Genomic DNA, 19686 nt, shown 5'->3' on the forward strand with positions numbered 1-19686 from the left:
CATCTCAGAACTGTTTCTATTCTAAAATATACATCATATTCTTCCAGCGATCCACATCGGATGAAATTAAACCAGACAAAGCAGAAAAGTTATTTAAGCCCAAACAATGAAAGGGTATATAGAATGTACATATAAAGCTTAACTGATCCATTTAGACAGTATGTTGGATTTCCAAGGATTCTGTCCTAAGCTAGTAACGATTTGATTTCAGGTCTGCATTAATGATGTGGTTTCTGCACTTGTAATAGGATGGTCCCAGCTCAGATGCCCGAGGTCCACATGGGATGTCCGGTGAGCTTCCATACAAGACTCAGCAGCTCCAGCTCAAGAGGACTGAAGGCCGCTAAGAGTCTTTGGCAGTGAGATGGATTCTGTCACTCGGGATGTGTGTTTGTGCTGCACAGAGGTGACGGCCAGTACTGCATAGTGATTCCTGATGATCTCTAAAGGAGGTTGTATTTGCCATGTTAAAGAGGGGCAAAATTATTGCTTTAAATTCTCCTTACATTCATAACCATTAACGTAAAAGACAGACACACACACAGGCACTTGGCTAAGGGAATTCTTGTCTCTCTCTTCACTGAGACTTGATTTCCTTATCTGGTATGGGGACAAAAGCTACCTTACATGTTTATACGTGTGTGTTTATACTTTTCTTCCTTTTCTTCTGTCCTTACGGTAACTTGAAGGGGCTTTCCTTTGGTACTTTTTTGAAATCCTATGGCTGGAATTATCCTTCCTAGCATTCCAAAGTCAGGATTGAACACTAGTAACATGATGAGCCGCTCTGGGGAATGGTAACGGTTGATGCAGCAACATTTTTGCAAAATGGCTCTAGACTACATTTGTGGGTCTTCAAATCTGGTTCAACGTATATAAAAATGGAGTCGAAACAGATCTTCCAGGAGGCATATAAAGGAATCACTCTATAGGGAGCCTGCTTTCAGAAAGCAGATTTTTTTTTTTTTTTTGGCAGGGGGGCAGGTGTTGTGCCAGTTGTGACTTTAGTTCTTATTAATTATTGCATACAATTTGCGGGGGGAAGTAATAAAAATAACTTTAACAACAGTTTTATGTGCAGCAAACCTTCTAATGGTTTTCCCTGTATACCGAACATTAAGTTGTGTATATAAACATGTTGACTGATTTAGATGGCCAAGATGTCTCCAAAGTCCCTCCCAGTTTAGTGTGCCAGGCGCCCAAGAGTCCCGAGTGTGCCCCTCTGTCTGCAAATGGCTAAAATCAAAACACAGTGTCCCAGCTTCATTTTTTAAACTATTTCAGCCCTGGAAGTTCCTCATACATCAACAAGGCACTTTCCAAAAATTAAGGCCAGGCTGCCCAAATAAGCCTGCAGCAGTCACTGCCTCCCAGGCCTGCAGGCAGTGGCGGTGGGAGGAAAGCAGCCTGTAGCCGGTCAGGCCACGCTAAGGATGGGAGACAGTCTCAGGAGGGGTTGCCCAGGCCTGATGGAAAATGATGTCAGAACAAACTGCCCTATAAATGCAGGGCAGCAATGTGCCTTTAAGTATGTCTGAGCCCTTTCCATGTGTTTTTCAGCTCAGCAGGGCTTTTTCAAATTGCATGCTGGCCAATGCATTGCTGGGACTGTACCAGTTGGAAAGGCAAAACGACCCCGGGCCTGGGTCAGGCTGGTGGCCCCATTTCCATCCCTTGATTTGGATAAATGCTGAGTATTAAACTGGCCTGCTGGACAACAGCAGGGGTCACGGGGGCCCACTTGGAAATTCTGTTTGGCCACCCATAGCTTGGGGGCTGCCCCACTTTGTGCTGACTTAGCATCTGTTTTTGGTTTCTGGTTGCTTATGAGAGCTGCGTGGATCGCTCTGAGGGAACCTGGGATGGTTTGGCTGTCATGAGTCCTATTCCACATTCAGCCAGTGATGGGTCCACGCACCACCCACTTCCACGGTCCTCAGGAGGCCCTTTGGCTTTTCTTGTTTGTGCCTTAGGGCCTCCAACTGGGCAAACTGAGCCAAAAGGGCTGGCCACGAGGTTCTTTGTAACATTGGCCTCTTTCTGGGAGTAGGTAGCTGTGGTTTTTCTGGTGTCGTCAACCAGGGTAATAAGAACTTGAGACAGTTCCACAGAGAACACATGGGAACCTCTGAAATGTCAGTTGATGACACACAATATGGGGGAGAAACCAAACAGGATTAAGGAAATAAATCGCACTATGCACAGCTGTTCAGCAGCACGATTACGGAAAAAAATTGGGTGGGTAGGCAGGTGGCTTTTGGGAACCTGCGACAATGTTTCTCATCTGACAGTCTCACCTGCCTCTTGCCTGAAGTACAGCAGGGAGGAACACCCAAGATTTTCTCTGGAGTTCTGAGACCCCCCAGCCAAGCCTCATTTAGAGTGAAGGGGTCCCAGATGGGTGGCCTCAGACCCCCAGGCTGCATGGCGGTGTTACTGGACACCCACAGCTCCAGGCTCTACACCTAATGCCTTCAAGGGCCTTCCCTTGCCTCCCCCAGGCTTCCTGGTCAGTGGCCTGATGGACCCTGCCTCCACTTCCCTAGGGGCCGCAGCTCTGAGCTCCCCAGGCCACTTCCTGGCCCCTCTCCCTACCTGGCATCCCTGATTCACTTCAATGTGGCACTTTCTCTGGGCACCTATTCTATCCCTTTAGTAAGCCCCTGTAAGCAGTCACACAGAAGGCTGAGCCGAGGCAGCAGCTCTCCCCTGTTCACACGGTGGTCACCACACTCTGTGCACTATCCATGGCCTTGCCGACCACACATGGTCACCACACCGTGTGCACCATCCGTGGCCTTGCCGATCACACATGGTCACCACATCGTGTGCACTATCCATGGCCTTGCCGATCCCACATGGTCACCACGCCGTGTGCACTATCCGTGGCCTTGCCGACCACACATGGTCACCGCACCGTGTGCACTATCCATGGCCTTGCCGATCACACATGGTCACCGCACCATGTGCACTATCCGTGGGCTTGCCAATCACACATGGTCACCACATCGTGTGTACCATCCATGGCCTTGCTGATCTCACATGGTCACCGCACCGTGTATACTATCCATGGCCTTGCCGATCCCACACGGTCACCACGCCGTGTGCACTATCCATGGCCTTGCCGATCATACACGGTCACCGCGCCGTGTGCATTATCCATGGCCTTGCCGATCACACATGGTCACCACACCGTGTGTACTATCCATGGCCTTGCCGATCACACATGGTCACCACACCGTGTGCACTATCCGTGGCCTTGCCGATCCCACATGGTCACCACGCCGTGTGCACTATCCATGGCCTTGCCGATCCCACACCATGTGCACTATCCATGGCCTTGCCGATCCCACATAGTCACCACACCGTGTGCACTATCCATGGCCTTGCCGATCACACACGGTCACCACGCCGTGTGCACTATCCATGGCCTTGCCAATCACACTGGTCACCGCGTTGTGTGCACTATCCATGGCCTTGCCGATCATACATGGTCACCACACTGTGTGCAGTCAACAGCCATGCCAACCACACGTGGTCATCACACTGCATGCACTATCTATGGCCTTGCTGATCACACATGGTCACTGTACTGCGTGCACTATCCATGGCCTTGCTGACCACACACGGTTGCTGCATGGCATACAGTGTCAATGGCCTTGCTCACCACACATGGTTATTGCACAGTGTAGACCGTGGATAGCCTTGCTGACCACACATAGTTATTGCACTGTGTAGACCGTGGATGGCCTTGCTCACCACACATGGTTATTGCACTGTGTAGACCGTGGATGGCCTTGCTGACCACACACATGGTTATTGCACTGTGTAGACCGTGGATGGCCTTGCTGACCACACACAGTGGTGGCTGCACTGTGTGTACTGCCGACGGCCCTGCCAACCACACACGGTCACCACACCGCGTGCACTGTGGACAGCCTTGCCCAGCACCTCCTACCCCCACAGACCACCTAGGCTCTCGGAGGCCAGCAAGCTCCAGTCCAGGCCTGGTTTCTAACAGCCTATGAGCTAAGAATGTTTTTTAAACTTTTAAATGATTGGAGAAAATACAGAGAATATTTCATGATGTGAAAATTAAAAGAAATTCAAATTTAGTACCACGAATAAAGCTTTACTGGAGCCCAGCACGCTCACTCAGTTAGGCTGTCCATAGCTGCTTTGCACCACATCAGCTTTGGGTGGTGGCGATGGTGGCCGTATAGCCTGCAAAGCCGAACATTGTTACCATCTGACACTTTACAGAGTTTGCCAACTCCAGGTCTGATAGAGCTTCCCCTGACTCTCTAGTTTGGATAATTTCCATTTAGGAATCTCCAAAGAGCTGTTCCTCCCATGTTCAGAACTTGAGGGGATTTGAAAAGGACGGAGTCCATGCCAGCTGCGCACAGCATGTTATCTGCCCAGAAGCATCATTGTCTTCCTGTGTGCTCTGACTGCTCTCTCTTATCACATCCAATTTGTACATGGGTCTCTCCCTCTCCATACACTATTAGCTTCTTTAGGTCAGATACCCAGTTGCCTTCATCTCTATCCCCAGTGCATAGCGTGGTGTCTGACACAAGGCTGGCAGACAAAAAGTACTGTGGTGTGCCCACTTTCTATTGTTCCTTTTAAACTACCCTATTTGCCTGGAAGACAACTGAATGACTTTTAAAACCACATATGCCGGCCAGGTGCAGTGGCTCACACCTGTGATCCGAGCACTTTGGGAGGCCAAAGCAAGAGGATCACTGAATGCCAGGAGTTCAAGACCAGCCTGGGCAACGACAGTGAGACCCTGTCTCTACAAAAAATAATCGTAAAAAAAGGTAAAACCACATATGTGATATTAATACCTTATAATACACTTTTTCAAACAGGAAATAAAAAAATTGCACCCTATGGCACTGCCTCACATTCAGAGAATAGCACAGTTACACTATTTGATGGTGGAAGAACTGATTCCCATCTAATGGAACATGCCTGTAAAGAAAAGGAACGAATATTTCTAAACACACAATTATATCTTAATCCTAAAAACCCTACAGAGAAAAAATGATCTCCATTTTATGAGTAGGGAGACCGAGGCTTCGAGAATTGAAGCATTTGCCGGAGGTCACACAGAAGCAGGGTTCTAACACAGGTCTCATCTTTAAGACCTATATGCTTTATTCGACGGAGCACTGTCTGGATGGGTATAGCATCTTTCATGGGTTCCCTTAGTGGAAACCATGTCCAGAACCTCGGTGGAATCATAGGACCTCTTCTGCTAATGGAATCTTTCCAGAGAGCGTCTTCCAGCTTTTCTGCGTGACAGAACCCTGTGGTTGTCTGGTGAAGCCTATAAACACCTTCTCAAAACAAGACACATGCTACTTTATTCAAATGTGCAGTAGCAAGATCTAGGGGTGGGTTTAATAAAAACGTATTTCAGAGTCTTGTGACAGCGAATAAAAATAGCTGATTTCTGAGGACGAGAAAGTCACAGATATTCACACTGCTGTTCGTTAACTATTCACAGATAAAGGAAAGGCTGTCTTTCGGTGAGAACTTAGTGAAAAATAAAGATCTTTTATGGGTAGACGTGGTCTGTTAAGTCAGGGTACCAGGTATTCAGCGCTCACTGGGAATAATAAACCTTGTATCTTGAGAGATAAACAAACCACAGCAAAGGCAAGGGGCTTTTTCCCTATGTACACTTGGGCTGGTGAGTTAACATATTATTAATCTCTGAAGTATTAAGTTTTAGTTGTTAAAGGAACTGACTCGTAGGATTTACAGAGCCATAGGATTGAAGTTGAAAAATCCTGTGAGTGCACCCCTTGAATTGCACAGATGAGGACATTAGAGCTTAATTAAAATAGGGAAGTGACTTGTCTGAGTCTAATACCAAGGGGGACTAATGTAATTGATAATGTGTTACAAAATGCTGAGATGTCAACAAATCCCGACACAATAAAGAAGTTTGTGGGCTGGGCACGGTGGCTCACGCCTGCAATCCCAGCACTTTGGGAGGCCAGGGGCGAGTCGATCACAAGGTCAGGAGTTTGAGACCAGCCTGACTACCATGGTGAAACCCCGCCTCTACTAAAAATATAAAAATTAGCTGGGCGTGGTGGCGTGCGCCTGTAATCCCAGCTGCTCAGGAGCCTGAGGCAAGAGAATTACTTGAACCCGGGAGGCAGAGGTTGCAGTGGGCCGAAATCACCCCACTGCACTCTAGCCTGGGCGACAGAGCAAGACTCCATCTCACAAAAAAAAAAAAAAAAAAAAAAAAAAGTTTGTGTTCTTCTTTCTACACACACACTTAAACTCTAATTTCTCTATTGTAATGCAATGAACTTAATCAGTACAGTGCATTGTTAGTGTGACTATCCAAGTGGATTTTTTTTAAAGAATAAAGGTCAGAGCTCAGAAACTGATGTTTCTAACGTGACTTAATAACAGAAGATCTCCCTATCCAACTGTTTTGAAATGAAAATCTTTTCTAACTTGGCTAGTGTTTCAAGAATCAACTAATATCAATGAATCTATTTTTCCCTCTGAAAAGGCACACGTTTACAGGAGCCAAACTTCTTCCTCTTTATTTGTAATAACAAAAATAAACCGAAGTCCTGACCTATTTGTAGTATTTTTATTCCTAAAGGAAAAAACAGGAACTTTCATTGTACTTTAACATAAAAGTTATTACCTCAGATATTTTGCCAGTTTAGCACGGCAAAATCAGTTTCAGACAAAAGAGATCAACTGCTCTCTCTAGGAAATACTTAATTGGGGTGGTGCCTAGGAAATGCCCAGGGGTCCTGTGACGGATCGGTTTTTCCCAGAGGGTTTCTGCGGCATGGGTCCTGGTTGGACGGCAGGCATTCTGCTCTGATTTTTCCTGTTGCCTGGCTAGTGACCCCCTACGGGAAGATAACGGATAAGCCAGGAGGGCGGAGCAGCCCACTACACATGTCTGGCTGCTCTTATCAACTTATCATATAAGGAAAGGAAAGTGATTGATTCGGATACTGACACTGTAGGATCTGGGGAGAGAGGAACAAAGGACCGTGAAAGCTGCTCTGTAAAAGCTGACACAGCCCTCCCAAGTGAGCAGGACTGTTCTTCCCACTGCAATCTGACAGTTTACTGCATGCCTGGAGAGAACACAGCACTAAAAACCAAGTTTGCTACTGGAAAAAGAGGAAAGAGAAGACTTTCATTGACGGACCCAGCCATGGCAGCGTAGGAGCCCTGCGTTTTAGACGGCAGCAGCTCGGGACTCTGGACCTGTGTGTGCCTTCAAGTTTGCTAAGCTGCTGGCTTATTACTGAAGAAAGAATGTGGCAGATTGTTTTCTTTACCCTGAGCTGTGATCTTGTCTTGGCCGCAGCCTATAACAACTTTCGGAAGAGCACGGACAGCATAGGAAAGAAGCAGTATCAGGTCCAGCATGGGTCCTGCAGCTACACTTTCCTCCTGCCAGAGATGGACAACTGCCGCTCTTCCTCCAGCCCCTACGTGTCCAATGCTGTGCAGAGGGACGCGCCGCTAGAATACGATGACTCGGTGCAGAGGCTGCAAGTGCTGGAGAACATCATGGAAAACAACACTCAGTGGCTAATGAAGGTAGGAAAAAAATCCATCTGTCTTTGTGAACAATCCATGCTATTAAGATCCGCTTGGCAGCAGCTCAGGTTTTAACAACCAAAAAAACAGAAGAAGGATAAAGAGGATTAGAGCTGGAGAGCGGGTTGCTGGTACCCTCAAATGAAAGATCATTTCTTTTATTCTATCCCAGGGTGTGTGGGTCGTCCCCGGGGTGAAAATAATTATTTGGAAAGAATGCCAGAGTCAATACAGAAAATCTCTAAAGTTAGAAATCTCTACTAACAAGGTAGAGGAAATACACTTCTCTGCACAACTTGTGTGCCGTTTTGTTTGTTTACATCGTTTAAGCTCAGTAACACCCATCACCACGGAGGTTCTCAGCTGGTTGCAGGCAAGTGAGGGAAGGCTGTGAGCCACAGCAGCCCGCGAGCCAGGAAGACCGTGACAAGCATGCTGATGACCGAGGCATAACGGATGGAGTAAAGTGCTTTACCAATTTCCTGAATTTATTTACTAAAATAGGTTGTGACTCTTGGTAAACGAGAGGAAATTAAATAAAGCAGACCTTGTGTTTCTCAGAATCTCAGGGCCCTACTGCTAAGGGCTTTTGCCGTGTGTAAACAGGGGCACATTTCCCAAGCCTCCCAAAGGTATTCAGCACTGCAGCCCCCGTCAGCTCCAGCAACCAGTGCGGCATGCGTCCCCACGTGGGACGGTTATGTCCAAGTCATGCCATGACAGGACGATCTGACAGTTTGTTCTTGGGGTGATTCCACTGTTTCACAGATGATCCCACTGTTTCCTAGACTTTTTATGGAGATGTAACCAAAATAGGATATTGAAAGCTCTGTTTTTCTTTCACAAATAATTTTTTTCACATGTAAACATGGGAGCTATTTATATAAAACCCAAAACGACCCTGGAATTTTCTTTATATGGACTATATGTATTCTAAAGGAAGTTTAAACAAAATGCATACATTAATTGTTAAGTAGCATGATGATGCCATTACATCACAATGTTTACATGGCAGGGAATGTCATTATCTAAAGGTATATAAAGTCTTTTAAAAGTTGGTAAGCCTCATTTGACACGTTACCCTAGAAAAGCACAATTTTCTCACTCTTTCATTTCACCATAAGCCTTTTGTTAGGACACCTTATTTGAATCTCAGAACAGATTTTGGAGCCTAATCTGTGCTTCTCATTACCTCCCCTACCTTCAGAGAGAAAACAACTAAGTTATTATTTGAGTCATGAGCTTAAATGAATCAATGTGAATGAATGTTCCCAGAACCACTGGTTACTGTGTCAAGAGGAGTCATTGAGAACAACAAAAACTTACCAAAATGACCTATCAAATACAGATTTCATGTAATATAAAACTCACTAGCAATGTCTTTTCAAGCTCCTGGCTAAGTGCTCCAGTAAGTCTCCCTCCTTTCCCAGGTCACTGTGGTGTGCTTTTAAACATCTTCTAAAATTCATAGCTGTGTAAATAATTATGCTAAGCTTAAAAAGTATGCAGCAACACAGGTTGAAATGTGTGGAAGGCAAACTATATCCTAAATATCTGCTTAACTTGAACTTCCTATTTCTTTGTAAATCGTCATGCTGATGTTTAATGACTTTCCCACATCTACCGTAGTTACAGAGTCACAGTGAGGGATGAAAGACGCATTGCAGTAAATATTCTAATCTGCCCGACGGGCAAGTCATCTCCTAGAAGAAATGGCCAGGAAACATAAAAGACTGCTTTGCTAAATGCAAGGCTGCTAAATTGTATTTGCTTAATTAAGCCTACGTTAGGTATACCTGAAACTCCATAAGCAAAGCTCATATTTCTTTCTTAGGTAAACTACCCCTTCTGTTGGGTCTTTGAGATAAAGACAGAAAAAGACAAGGAATTCTATGTTAGGCGACCAAAATTTCTTCCTTTCCAGGTTCACTGAGTCAATATTTGAACAGCAGTATCACAATGCTATTTCAAAAGTCCGTCTTCAGCTGTCTAGTTAAATACCGTTTCACCAAGAATGACTTAATGTTTATCTTTGCACGAGCTCCACACCTGTTCTCCCAGCCTATCTCAGCGATGTGCACCTGAGAAAGGCAATTTGCACTCTCGCTTGGTTTACAGGCTTCTGGCTTGGGAATGAAAACAAAAAAGCAAAGATGAAACCCACTTAAAGTGATTAAATGTAACCTCTCTGTTTGTGTTTCTCCTGTGTTTTGTCACCTGTGATAATAAACACTGATTTTCTCATGAGGAAGAAAATAATATAAAATGGAATGATAGATAAGCCACACAGTTAAAGGGTCATCATTACAACCTAACACCCACTGATTTGATTAGCACAGAAAGCAGCAGCACAATTCTGTGTTTTTCATGGTTTTACATATTTTCTTTTGAGCTATTTTTTGGGGAAAAAAAAAAAAGTTTCCATATCTCCTTTCTCTCCTGGATCAGCACTAAAAATGAAAGACTGAAAAACAACCCATTACAAAATCTGTACACTTTTAGGAAATTAAAACACTTGTCAGGAAGGAAATTAAGACCAAGTTTCTGGTTCATTTTAGGGCAAATAAATAGTAGTTCAACGTCTGAGTGGTCGGCATAGCCTAGGGAGCTTCGACTAAGAAAGCAGGTTTCACATCACCGAAAGGTCCCACGCTGCCCCTTTTATCTGTCCGGCAAAGGAAGTGTCAGGCTTCTGAATGAACTCAGAGGAATATGAATGGAACAATACAGGACAGCTCACTCGCTGTGTAGTAGTTAAACAAGGATAAGATAAATTCATGATCGCTAGCACATGAAACACACTGCAATGGACCAAAGACTACTCATGCTACGTCTCTCTTGCTAATCCTGCAACCAGTCTGAACCTCTGCCCTGGTGATATTAAACACACTTTATAAAAACTCACAAATAATTTAGCAAAACGGATTGTATTTTGTTAGGAGACCAAAGGGATTTTTTTTTCCTGATAAGAGGAAATATGGAAAGGAAATAACTATTTCACACTGATGAGTGCCTCATACCTATAAACAACTGCAAGTCTATGAACGCTTTAAAACAGAATGATTTGAAAAATAAACTTGATGCCTACTATGGATGCAAACATTTCCTCTGCCATCTTTTTTATTTGTTTGTTTGTTTTTTAAACGACACAAGAACAGGCTGGAAACTGTAAATGTGAATTGCAATCTTTTTCTTTCTTTAAAAGTAATAACAGTATATCTTTTTAATAAGATGTGATAGCTACTACTCATGAATCAATGCATAGGAAACCATGCAGTTATGCTCTTCAAACATAGCTGCTGTCACTGGGAGAAACGGAAGGTGAGAGGCTCGTAGAGGAACCAAGCCCGCCAGCCCCACCCTGCCCTTGCTAGGGACTGTGTGTGTGTGTGTTGTCGTGTGTGGCTACAAAACACTCATTAGCTGTATATTAAAACAACAACAATAAAACCCAGGGCTTGGTTCATTAGAGGAAAGAAAAAAATCCCATCTCATTCACAGCCACTGGTCTCTTGTGATAGTGGAGGACAAGAACCATTACTGTATCCGCTGGCTACATCCTGAGTGGTGAAATATGATTGTGCTCAGTGTTAGTATTACTATATAGTAAGGAATGCAGTAAGGAATGTAGAAGAGACAGTTTCACTATGGTAGGGGAAGTGCAATATATTTAATTTTGGAAAATACAAATATAGTTTACTATATCTCTTATGCAATATGTATATGTGTAGTACAATATGTGCCTCTACAGTATATAAAATATATAAAATATAATACATGTTTACTCTATGTGGATTATATATTATACATATATCATTTGTTTTCTGTGGTCAAGTAGTCTTTGTTTACTATATGGCGTTGTCTGAAATACTGGATTAACTAGTCAGATATCATACTATTTGCTTGCAGAGTCTAGAACTAGGAAATGGATTTCCATAATCTTACCTTATACTGAGACACCAGATAATCCATATAGTCTCAATACTGAAGTCTGAAATTTTTCTGATTTTAATCAATTTGGCTCTTTACAGTTGTCAAACAGGTTGTAATCCACAAGTGTATCTGTAATCCACAAGTGTACACGGAACTTGAGAAGGATAATCGTCTTATCAGTGGTGATCAGATGCTCAGGATGGTCCATGGTGCTTATTTTAATCCATAAAATAACTGAAATTTTGTATATTTAAAATGGAAAAACAAGAGTTCAAATCAACTCTACCATCATGGGAGTAATTTAAAAAATAAAACAAAAATATTATGAAAGTAAGATATGGGCAAGGTAAAAAAATATGTCAGGCTATTGAAATGGTGGAAATAGGAAGCAGATTCTCCTTCCCCAGTCTTCCATCCCTTTCTTGGAGATTAGCACTCAGAGATTTCTTTTACCAGCCCTTTATTTAAAATGCCAAATTTAATATCAAATGTACAGCTTTCCTTCTTTTTAAAACATGTACAGTGGCATTGTAGTGTAATCAGGATCTTTCCTGGCCCACAAATGACATGACAAGAGGTTGGAAGGAAGATTGTATTTAGGAACAAAGAGCAAATTTGAAAGATTGAGGTAAAGAAATAAAGGTGTATGTGGGGGCAGGGGCAGGAGAGACAGAGACACCACCTGTGAGGGAGTCAGTCAAGATGAGGAAAAGAGGGAGGATGTGGCACAACTGTTTTGACAGGGAAGAAAGGAGGTGGTTTATATCTTTCCATATCTGGCCACAAAATGACAGCAGGGCCTGGACAGCTTTGTGGATTTCCTGAGTTGAGATCAAGAGGATGCATACAATGAATCACGAACATGGACAGACTGTTTTCCAATTAGCTGTTCACAATTTGCAGGATGTTTACGGTACTTAATGGCAAGTCAGCAGGCAAACCATTCTTTCTCTCCCTGTATATATGTATGTTTGTGTGTGTGTGTGTGTGTTTACACATACACATATATTAAATACATAAAATACATATTTGTTCTATAGGATAGTCCTGTAAGATTGGCTTCATTTGGCAACTGATACAGTCGACTCTAATTAAACAGGGCCCATCTAGACAGCCAACACCTATTCTCTTTTCACTATAGCCTCCTTGGGCTTGAAGGAACCTAACAATGAGAATTTTCTCCTAAATTATTCTCGAATTATTCTGATATAAAGACAGCCACTCAACTTTGCAGCCGCACCATTCATCACTAAGGTAGCGATCCTAACAGGGTAGCTCTGAATCACTTTAAAGCACTGTCCACACCTCACCTCATTTTGTCCCGGGAATATCTCTAGCATGCAAGTATGGTAGGTATGGTGGATGCAAGCCTGTATATTTTTTTAAGTCCCTTATAAACACGGGGCATGCTAACACCAGTGCCCTCTGCAGTTTAGCTGCCTTGTATGGATTGCCCAGCAGTAAAGTAAATACGGGAAAGCACGCATATCCCCCCCTCTGACAAAAGCAGACTTTTCCGTGGGGCTGGGAAGACTGCAGAAAGCTGCTGAGAGGAGTGTGAATGAGTATGAATTTGGGCAGAAGTGCGTTATTTCTCAGTTCATTCGCATGAGTGAGTGAACACCACACGACCCCGCCCCCCCTCCTTGGGGGGTTTCAAGTTCGGGGCAGGAGCCATGAAAGTTTATTTATTTGTTCAAAAAATATTTATCGAGGACCTACACGTGTCCAGGCAGTGTTGGTTCTAGGTGCCTGGAAGAAGTCAGGGGGGGAAGAAAATGCCTAAAGCCAGGCACAGTGGCTCACACCTGTAATCCTAGAGCTTTGAGAGGCCGAGATGGGAGGACACTTTGAGGCCAGGAGTTCAAGACCAGCCTAGTTAACAGAGTGAGACCCCATCTCTACCATGGCATGCAGCTGTGGTTCCAGCTACTTGGGAGGCTGAGGTGGGAGGATTGCCTGAGCCCAGGAAGTCAAGGTTGCAGTGAACTATGATGGCGCCATTGCACAGCAGCCTGGGCAACAGAGTGAGACCCTGTCTCTTTAAAAAAAAAAAAAAAAGACAATGCCTATGCTTTGGTCAGAACGTGTAGTGTAGCAGCAGCTGGTATGTGCTGCACAGAAGGGTAAATGAATGAAATGAGAAATTAAACACAGCGCAAAGGGAGTCAGGCATGGGCGGGACTGTGGGGTGGGGATGATGTTAAGTCCTTGGTCACTACATGGAAACCCTTTTATAAAAGGAAAATCAATGAGAACTATTTTTGAATGGTTGCTATTACTATTACCTAAGTAATATATGGATATTGCAAAAAATGGAGAATATACAAAGACTGACAAAAAGTAAATATTAGGTATAATTATATGATTCTGAAATAAACATTCTTAATATTTAATGCCTATATGTAAACACTGTATATGCTATAGTACTTATTATATAGTACTTATTAAAATTACCTCTTCAATAATTTGTTTTTATTAAAAATAAAAAAAAAAGTGAGCCTGAGAAGTTAAGTAACTGGCTGACACCCCTGGTTAGTCTTGGCAGCAATTCTCACCCACTGGGACTCCAATCTTTAGACAAGTGCAGGGCACTCCTAGGCCAGCATCAGGACCTGAAATACCAAGTCCCCACAGAAGACTTGACAGATTCCGGTTGCTGAGAGCACAGCTTTGTTCTCACCCCTAGAAAGGTGAGACGCCAGCCCTTCTATGTGAGGATGGTGCTGAAGCTGCTAAGAAAACAAGCAGAAACAAGCAACTGGGAATATCCTGTTTGTAAAGGAATGATAAGAAATTCCACCTTGTAGTAGAATTGGTGCAATTGGTTTAATTGGTACAACTATTTAATAGTTCAGAAGACTAAAAACAAATTTAGGTGGCTGGGTGCAGTGGCTCATGCCTGTAATTCCAGCACTTTGGGTGGCTGAAGCAGGTGGATCGCTTGAGCTCAGGAGTTCAAAACCAGCCTGGCCAACATGATGAAACCCCATCTCTACCAAAAAATACAAAAATAACCCAGGCGTGGTGGTAACACCTGTAGTCCCAGCTACTCAGAAGGGTGAGGTGGGAGGATCATTTGAACTGAGAAGATGGAGGCTGCAGTGAGCCAGGATGGCACCATTGTTCTCCAGCCTGGGTGACACAGTGAGATCCTGTCTCAAAAAAAAAAAAAAGGACAACCCCTCCCCCCACCACAAGTTGTTATAAACAAGGGGAAGTATACATGGATATTCCTACAAACCATACATCTAGTTACAGCCCTGTTCTGGAAGTTGACGGGGTGAAATGCTGGATTTCACAGTACACCACTTGAAAGGCAGGCCAATGAAATTCAGTCTCAGGGAAGTTCCATGTGGCCTTGCCTTCCCACTATTAGAGTTTAAAAACTATTTGAGTGTTATTGTCCATCTAACCTTCTACAGATGGGATCACCAAAAACGGCCTGGCACTTGCATTATGTTAATGCTTAAAAAGAAAATGATGTCAAGTTGAATGATTTGATGTAAATAAAAACAGTAAAAAAAAAAAAAAATCATGGGCAGTGGTTTAGAATAACAGTTTGAACCATTTGTTGGGATTAAAATGATTGTTTTATGTGTGGTTTAAAAACAGGGAAAGGAACTCTGCCTACCACCGCCGGGACTGTAGGTCAGGTATGCCAGCCGACTGTCTTTAATATTTTAATTAGATATTTCTCCATGAAATCACCTTTCTTTTCTGTCCTAATCCTTCCTTGCATCAGTTGACAAAAGATGTGAAACCTATTAAAAAACTCCTGAGAACTGGACCTAAGCCTTTTACCAGAGCCCCTCCTGCAACCAGCTAAAACCTCTCTTTGCAATTCATCTAGAACCTCACTGAAACCTGTGGACTCTCCCGCTCCCCCGGAGGGCTCATCTGATGGTGATTACTTTCTCCAAAATCAGACTGGTTCTCCCTCTGAGCAACCTTTCACATGTCTGTGAATTATTTTTGGAATCTTTGCATTAACCTGACAACTTACCACCACAAAATATTCATAGTTGATATTTAATATTTTAACATTTTTAAAACCAACGACCAAATTAAAAATATACATTAAAAATTACCTGTCATTAAAAAATATGTAATTTTATAATTTTTATGGACAATGGAGCTTTTTAAAGAGATGAGATACTAAGATATACAAGTCTTGGGAAATGGATTATTTTATCATGTTGATGACATCTCATAGAGAAGGAATCATTTTCTGTGGGCTGATTAATTATAATCATAATTGGCTTTTGGGGGAGAGAACATGAACAAAGTCTTAAAAAGAAGCAAGCAGCTAGCCTTTCCATTTTTTTTTTCCTCTCTTTTTAAAATCCAGCTCTTGTAGGATCTGTTTCTCAATTTTGTCACATTTAGTCCAGACCAACTGGGCATTTGTCACACTTACTCCCATGTTAACACTCTTGTTGACTGGAGGTGGACTGTCCAGGTGGCTTAATCTGGGGATAAACTCCTATTAGTCTAATACGGGTCTTATCACAAGGCTACTAGATACCACCCACATCTCCCTTTCTGAAGTACTCAGTATTTCAGAAAATACATTAGCACCTTCATTATGAAAATTTTGTTCTGGCAAATTTCAAGGATGAAGGTTAAACCCGAGTTGTGGGCTCGTCTCTATGTCACGAACAGTATCCAACTGGACATGCTACACACGGAAGATTTCTATTTTGTCTGCCCAACGCATATCTTGGTAGTTACATTCAACAGCCAAAGGGGAAAATACGCCATGAAATTGTCTTATGTGTAAATCTACGGCCAGGGCCATCCTCGGTATGGGTGGCTGAATCACGTGGGACTTTATAAGGCCCGTCTGACGTTCGCTTTTCCGTTCAAGAAGTGCCAAAAACGAATGGGGAAACTGCCAGTTCCCCTCTGCCTGAGGGGCCTTGGAGGCCCCAAGACCACCAACCAGAAGGAAAAAGGGAGAGGGTTAAAAAAAAAAAAAAAAAAAAAAAAAGAGAGACCATTTCAGGGATTTTGTTTCTGGCCCAAGCCAGCCTCAGGAATTTAGCCAAACTACAGCAAAGGGATATGTTCGCGTTCTCCTGTAGTTTGAATAAAGGCATTCTATACCAAAAGAAGAGGTATCTTGGACATGATCAGATTCAAGAAAATCTACTTTAAAAAAAAATGTTGACGTGTGAAGTCGACGCCATTATCATTAGACCAGCGTGCCTCTGAAGTTACTCTCAGGGGTGCTGGTGTACTTTTAACTATATAACCATCAGAAGACCCTAGTGAGGGCTGGCTAGGTTTACTGGTGCAATCTGAAACTACAGAATAACATTTTGTTGTTGTTGCTTTACTTGTTCCTTTTCATATGTAGTAAATGATTTTTTAAAAGACTATTTTTTTTAGAGCAGTTTTAGATTCACAGCAACATTGAGAGAAAAGTACAGAGAGTTCTGACATCCCCCCTCTGTGGCACACACACAGTCACCTCCCCTACGATCCACATCCTGCACCAGAGTGGTGCGTTTGTTAAAACTGATGAATCTACATTGACACATCATTATCACCCAGAGCCCGCAGTTCACATGTTGTACATTCTGTGGGTTTGGACAAATGTATGAAGCCATGGATCCACCACTGAAGAATCACACAGAGCAGCTTCACTGCCCTAAGAGTCCTGTGTGCTCTGCCTGCACAGCCTTTCTTCCCCTTAACCCTGGAAACCCCTGATCCTTTTACTATCTTCAGTTTTCCCTTTTCCAGAAGGTCATAGAGTTGGAATCATAAAATATATAGCCTTTTCAGATTGGCTTCTTTCACTTAATAAGTGACTTTTAAAAAAAAAAAAGTAGGAATAACTGTAGAATGATTGTTTAGTGATCTCTTGCCTTAATTAACTGGCCGAAACAATCACTGTGTATCTTCAGAAACGGTACCAGTGTTGTTACCTACATCAGTGAACCTGTAAGATTATTATGTGTTTCAAATAAGATGATGGATAGCAAAGGGTGTTGGAAACCATACGATGCTACACAATTGCAGGAACTATAATTAGAATGAATTTTAACAGGAACACCAGAAAGACACTTATCAAGATCTATACTACATCTCACATTAGTTAAAGGTTCTAATTCCAGTCACACTCATTGGGTTAAATGATCTAACTTCTATACCTCCGAGTTATATGCCTCAAAGCACATGTTTACTCTGAAAGATAATGAATTCCTTTTCAACACTGAAAAGGACCATCGTAAGTGTTTGTGTAAAATGTCTGTATTCTGCATATCGCATGAATGCCTCTGTGGAAACCGCTCCAGTACTGTCCATTGGGTAACACACTGCTGTGACTGCATTAATGTGACCACATTCCATCATCACATGTAATTCATCCCTTCAGGTTCCGTGTGTGTCGTAAGCAATGCTGCTTCTGCATGTTGTTTCTATGGCAGAAGAAGGCAGGAACTAAATGATTATTACAATATAGCCCCAAACTACCTTCTAAGCAGGCATTTGGGGGTTAAGCAGTCAAGCCACAAATCTTAGTAGAAAAGATTCAGAATTTCTAAGAGGTACCATTTCCTCTGATTTTCTTTGGGTTCCTGACAGCATTTTCTCTGCCATAATTTCTGGAATCAACAGATGATATCAATTCTTGGTCATCTACTGGATGATTACAAACATTAGTCTGATGATAGTTGAAGGATTAGAGTTTTATTAGACTGTGTAGTCTTTGGAATCTCAAAAAATTATTACATACAGATGTAGCTTAAAAATTCCCTAAACAAACTGGTCTTAATGGGAAATGTTGGTGTAAAAATGCTGCCCGAGAAAGTACATTATTGTATTTTGCTGAATAACATAAAACCATCAAATTCCAACCACAAGCTAATTATCTATGCTTAACATTTGGCATATATGAAATTCCTTATTTTTTTAACTATTAAGGAATAGGTTCTTAAATTTCCTTAAACTTTTCCAACTTTAATATAAAAAATTGTTAATGACAGGAATTCCTGACCTGAATCATTTTTAACTTAACTGTACCAGTGACCTGTTCTTAACAGTGTTGATGATTGGGACAAAAATGTTATGAGTTAAAAAATTAAGACTAATCAGAACACCATCCCTTCAAATAACAACTGGTTATTTTGTGATGTGAAATTGTGCATATTTTTCAAATACAGCATGGCTCCCTTCTAGGTAATAACAAAAACAATAAATCCATACATGCTTTTACCTTTAATTGGGCAACTTTTAATACATATAATTTGTTTACGGTTACATAATTGGCCTGTCTCGTGCCATGAAGACGTCACAGCTGCCATGCGTGGAATTGATGGCACACTACTCTGCCTTTCCCCTTCTTCACCCCCAAATACCACTGCTACTAAAATAAACAGTCTCTGCATGAGAAAGAAGAAAAAAAATCATGAATAAGCAGACCTCTCAGCTGAACTAGGACCTTTTCTCTATCCAGCTCAATTTTAAGTGATTTAAAATCCTAAGTCAGTATCAGCAGAGATGGTCAGCCTTGAGTCAGGGGCCCAGGAGCCGTGGAACGTAAGCACCTGAGGAAATCCCTTACCGAACGCACTTGCCCCTTCTCAAAACAAGGGCCTTGGAGCGCCTTCACTTGCTTGTTTCAAAAGTCTACAGCTTCTTGCAGAAAGGACACTGTTTATTAGGACAACAGTCAGAGAAGGTCAAAACAGAGAGAGGCACTCCTTCCCCCTGGGCGCCTTGGGCTGCGATTGTGAAATGACAGTGGTGACCACGCTGCTGACCATCACTGTGGTGGCATTTATCAGGTGCACGCCATGTGGCTATGTCGTCTCACTCAATTTCACAACAGCTTGTCCTATATGGGTAAGAAGCTCGAGCTCTGAGAGGTATCAGAACGTACACAGGCCGCAAAACTCTGATAAAATGTCTTCCTTTCAGAGCCTCTTCCAATAAAACAGATTTTAAAAAGATGTCAATATAAAATCCACACCCCCTCGTGTGTGGGTCAGGAGGGACAACAGACTTCACCGCCAACGCCCGCCACCCTACACAGCCCACAGCTGTCACACCAGAAGCACACCCCGCACCCCAGGTGGGAACAGATGTGGAAAATCTGGGACACGGTGAGCAGAACAATTTTGGCACATACTT

The 19686-nt window shown here is 42.8% G+C and overlaps 2 protein-coding genes across 6 annotated transcripts in view; one reads left to right on the forward strand and one right to left on the reverse strand.

The window, feature by feature from the left end:
- MCPH1 (microcephalin 1) overlaps positions 1-19686 on the reverse strand; it is a 241095-nt gene that overhangs the window by 79616 nt on the left and 141793 nt on the right. The gene's annotated exons all lie outside the window — the stretch shown is intronic.
- ANGPT2 (angiopoietin 2) overlaps positions 6732-19686 on the forward strand; it is a 63369-nt gene continuing 50414 nt past the window's right edge. For all 3 annotated transcript variants that reach the window (XM_025393872.1, XM_025393873.1, XM_025393874.1), the window contains exon 1: positions 6732-7611. In XM_025393872.1, coding sequence (XP_025249657.1) covers positions 7324-7611 — 288 coding nt within the window. In that variant the 5' untranslated portion in view covers positions 6732-7323. The remainder of the gene's footprint in view (positions 7612-19686) is intronic.

The sequence above is a fragment of the Theropithecus gelada genome, chromosome 8, assembly GCF_003255815.1.
Source record: "Theropithecus gelada isolate Dixy chromosome 8, Tgel_1.0, whole genome shotgun sequence".
In the NCBI taxonomy this organism is placed as follows: domain Eukaryota; kingdom Metazoa; phylum Chordata; class Mammalia; order Primates; family Cercopithecidae; genus Theropithecus; species Theropithecus gelada.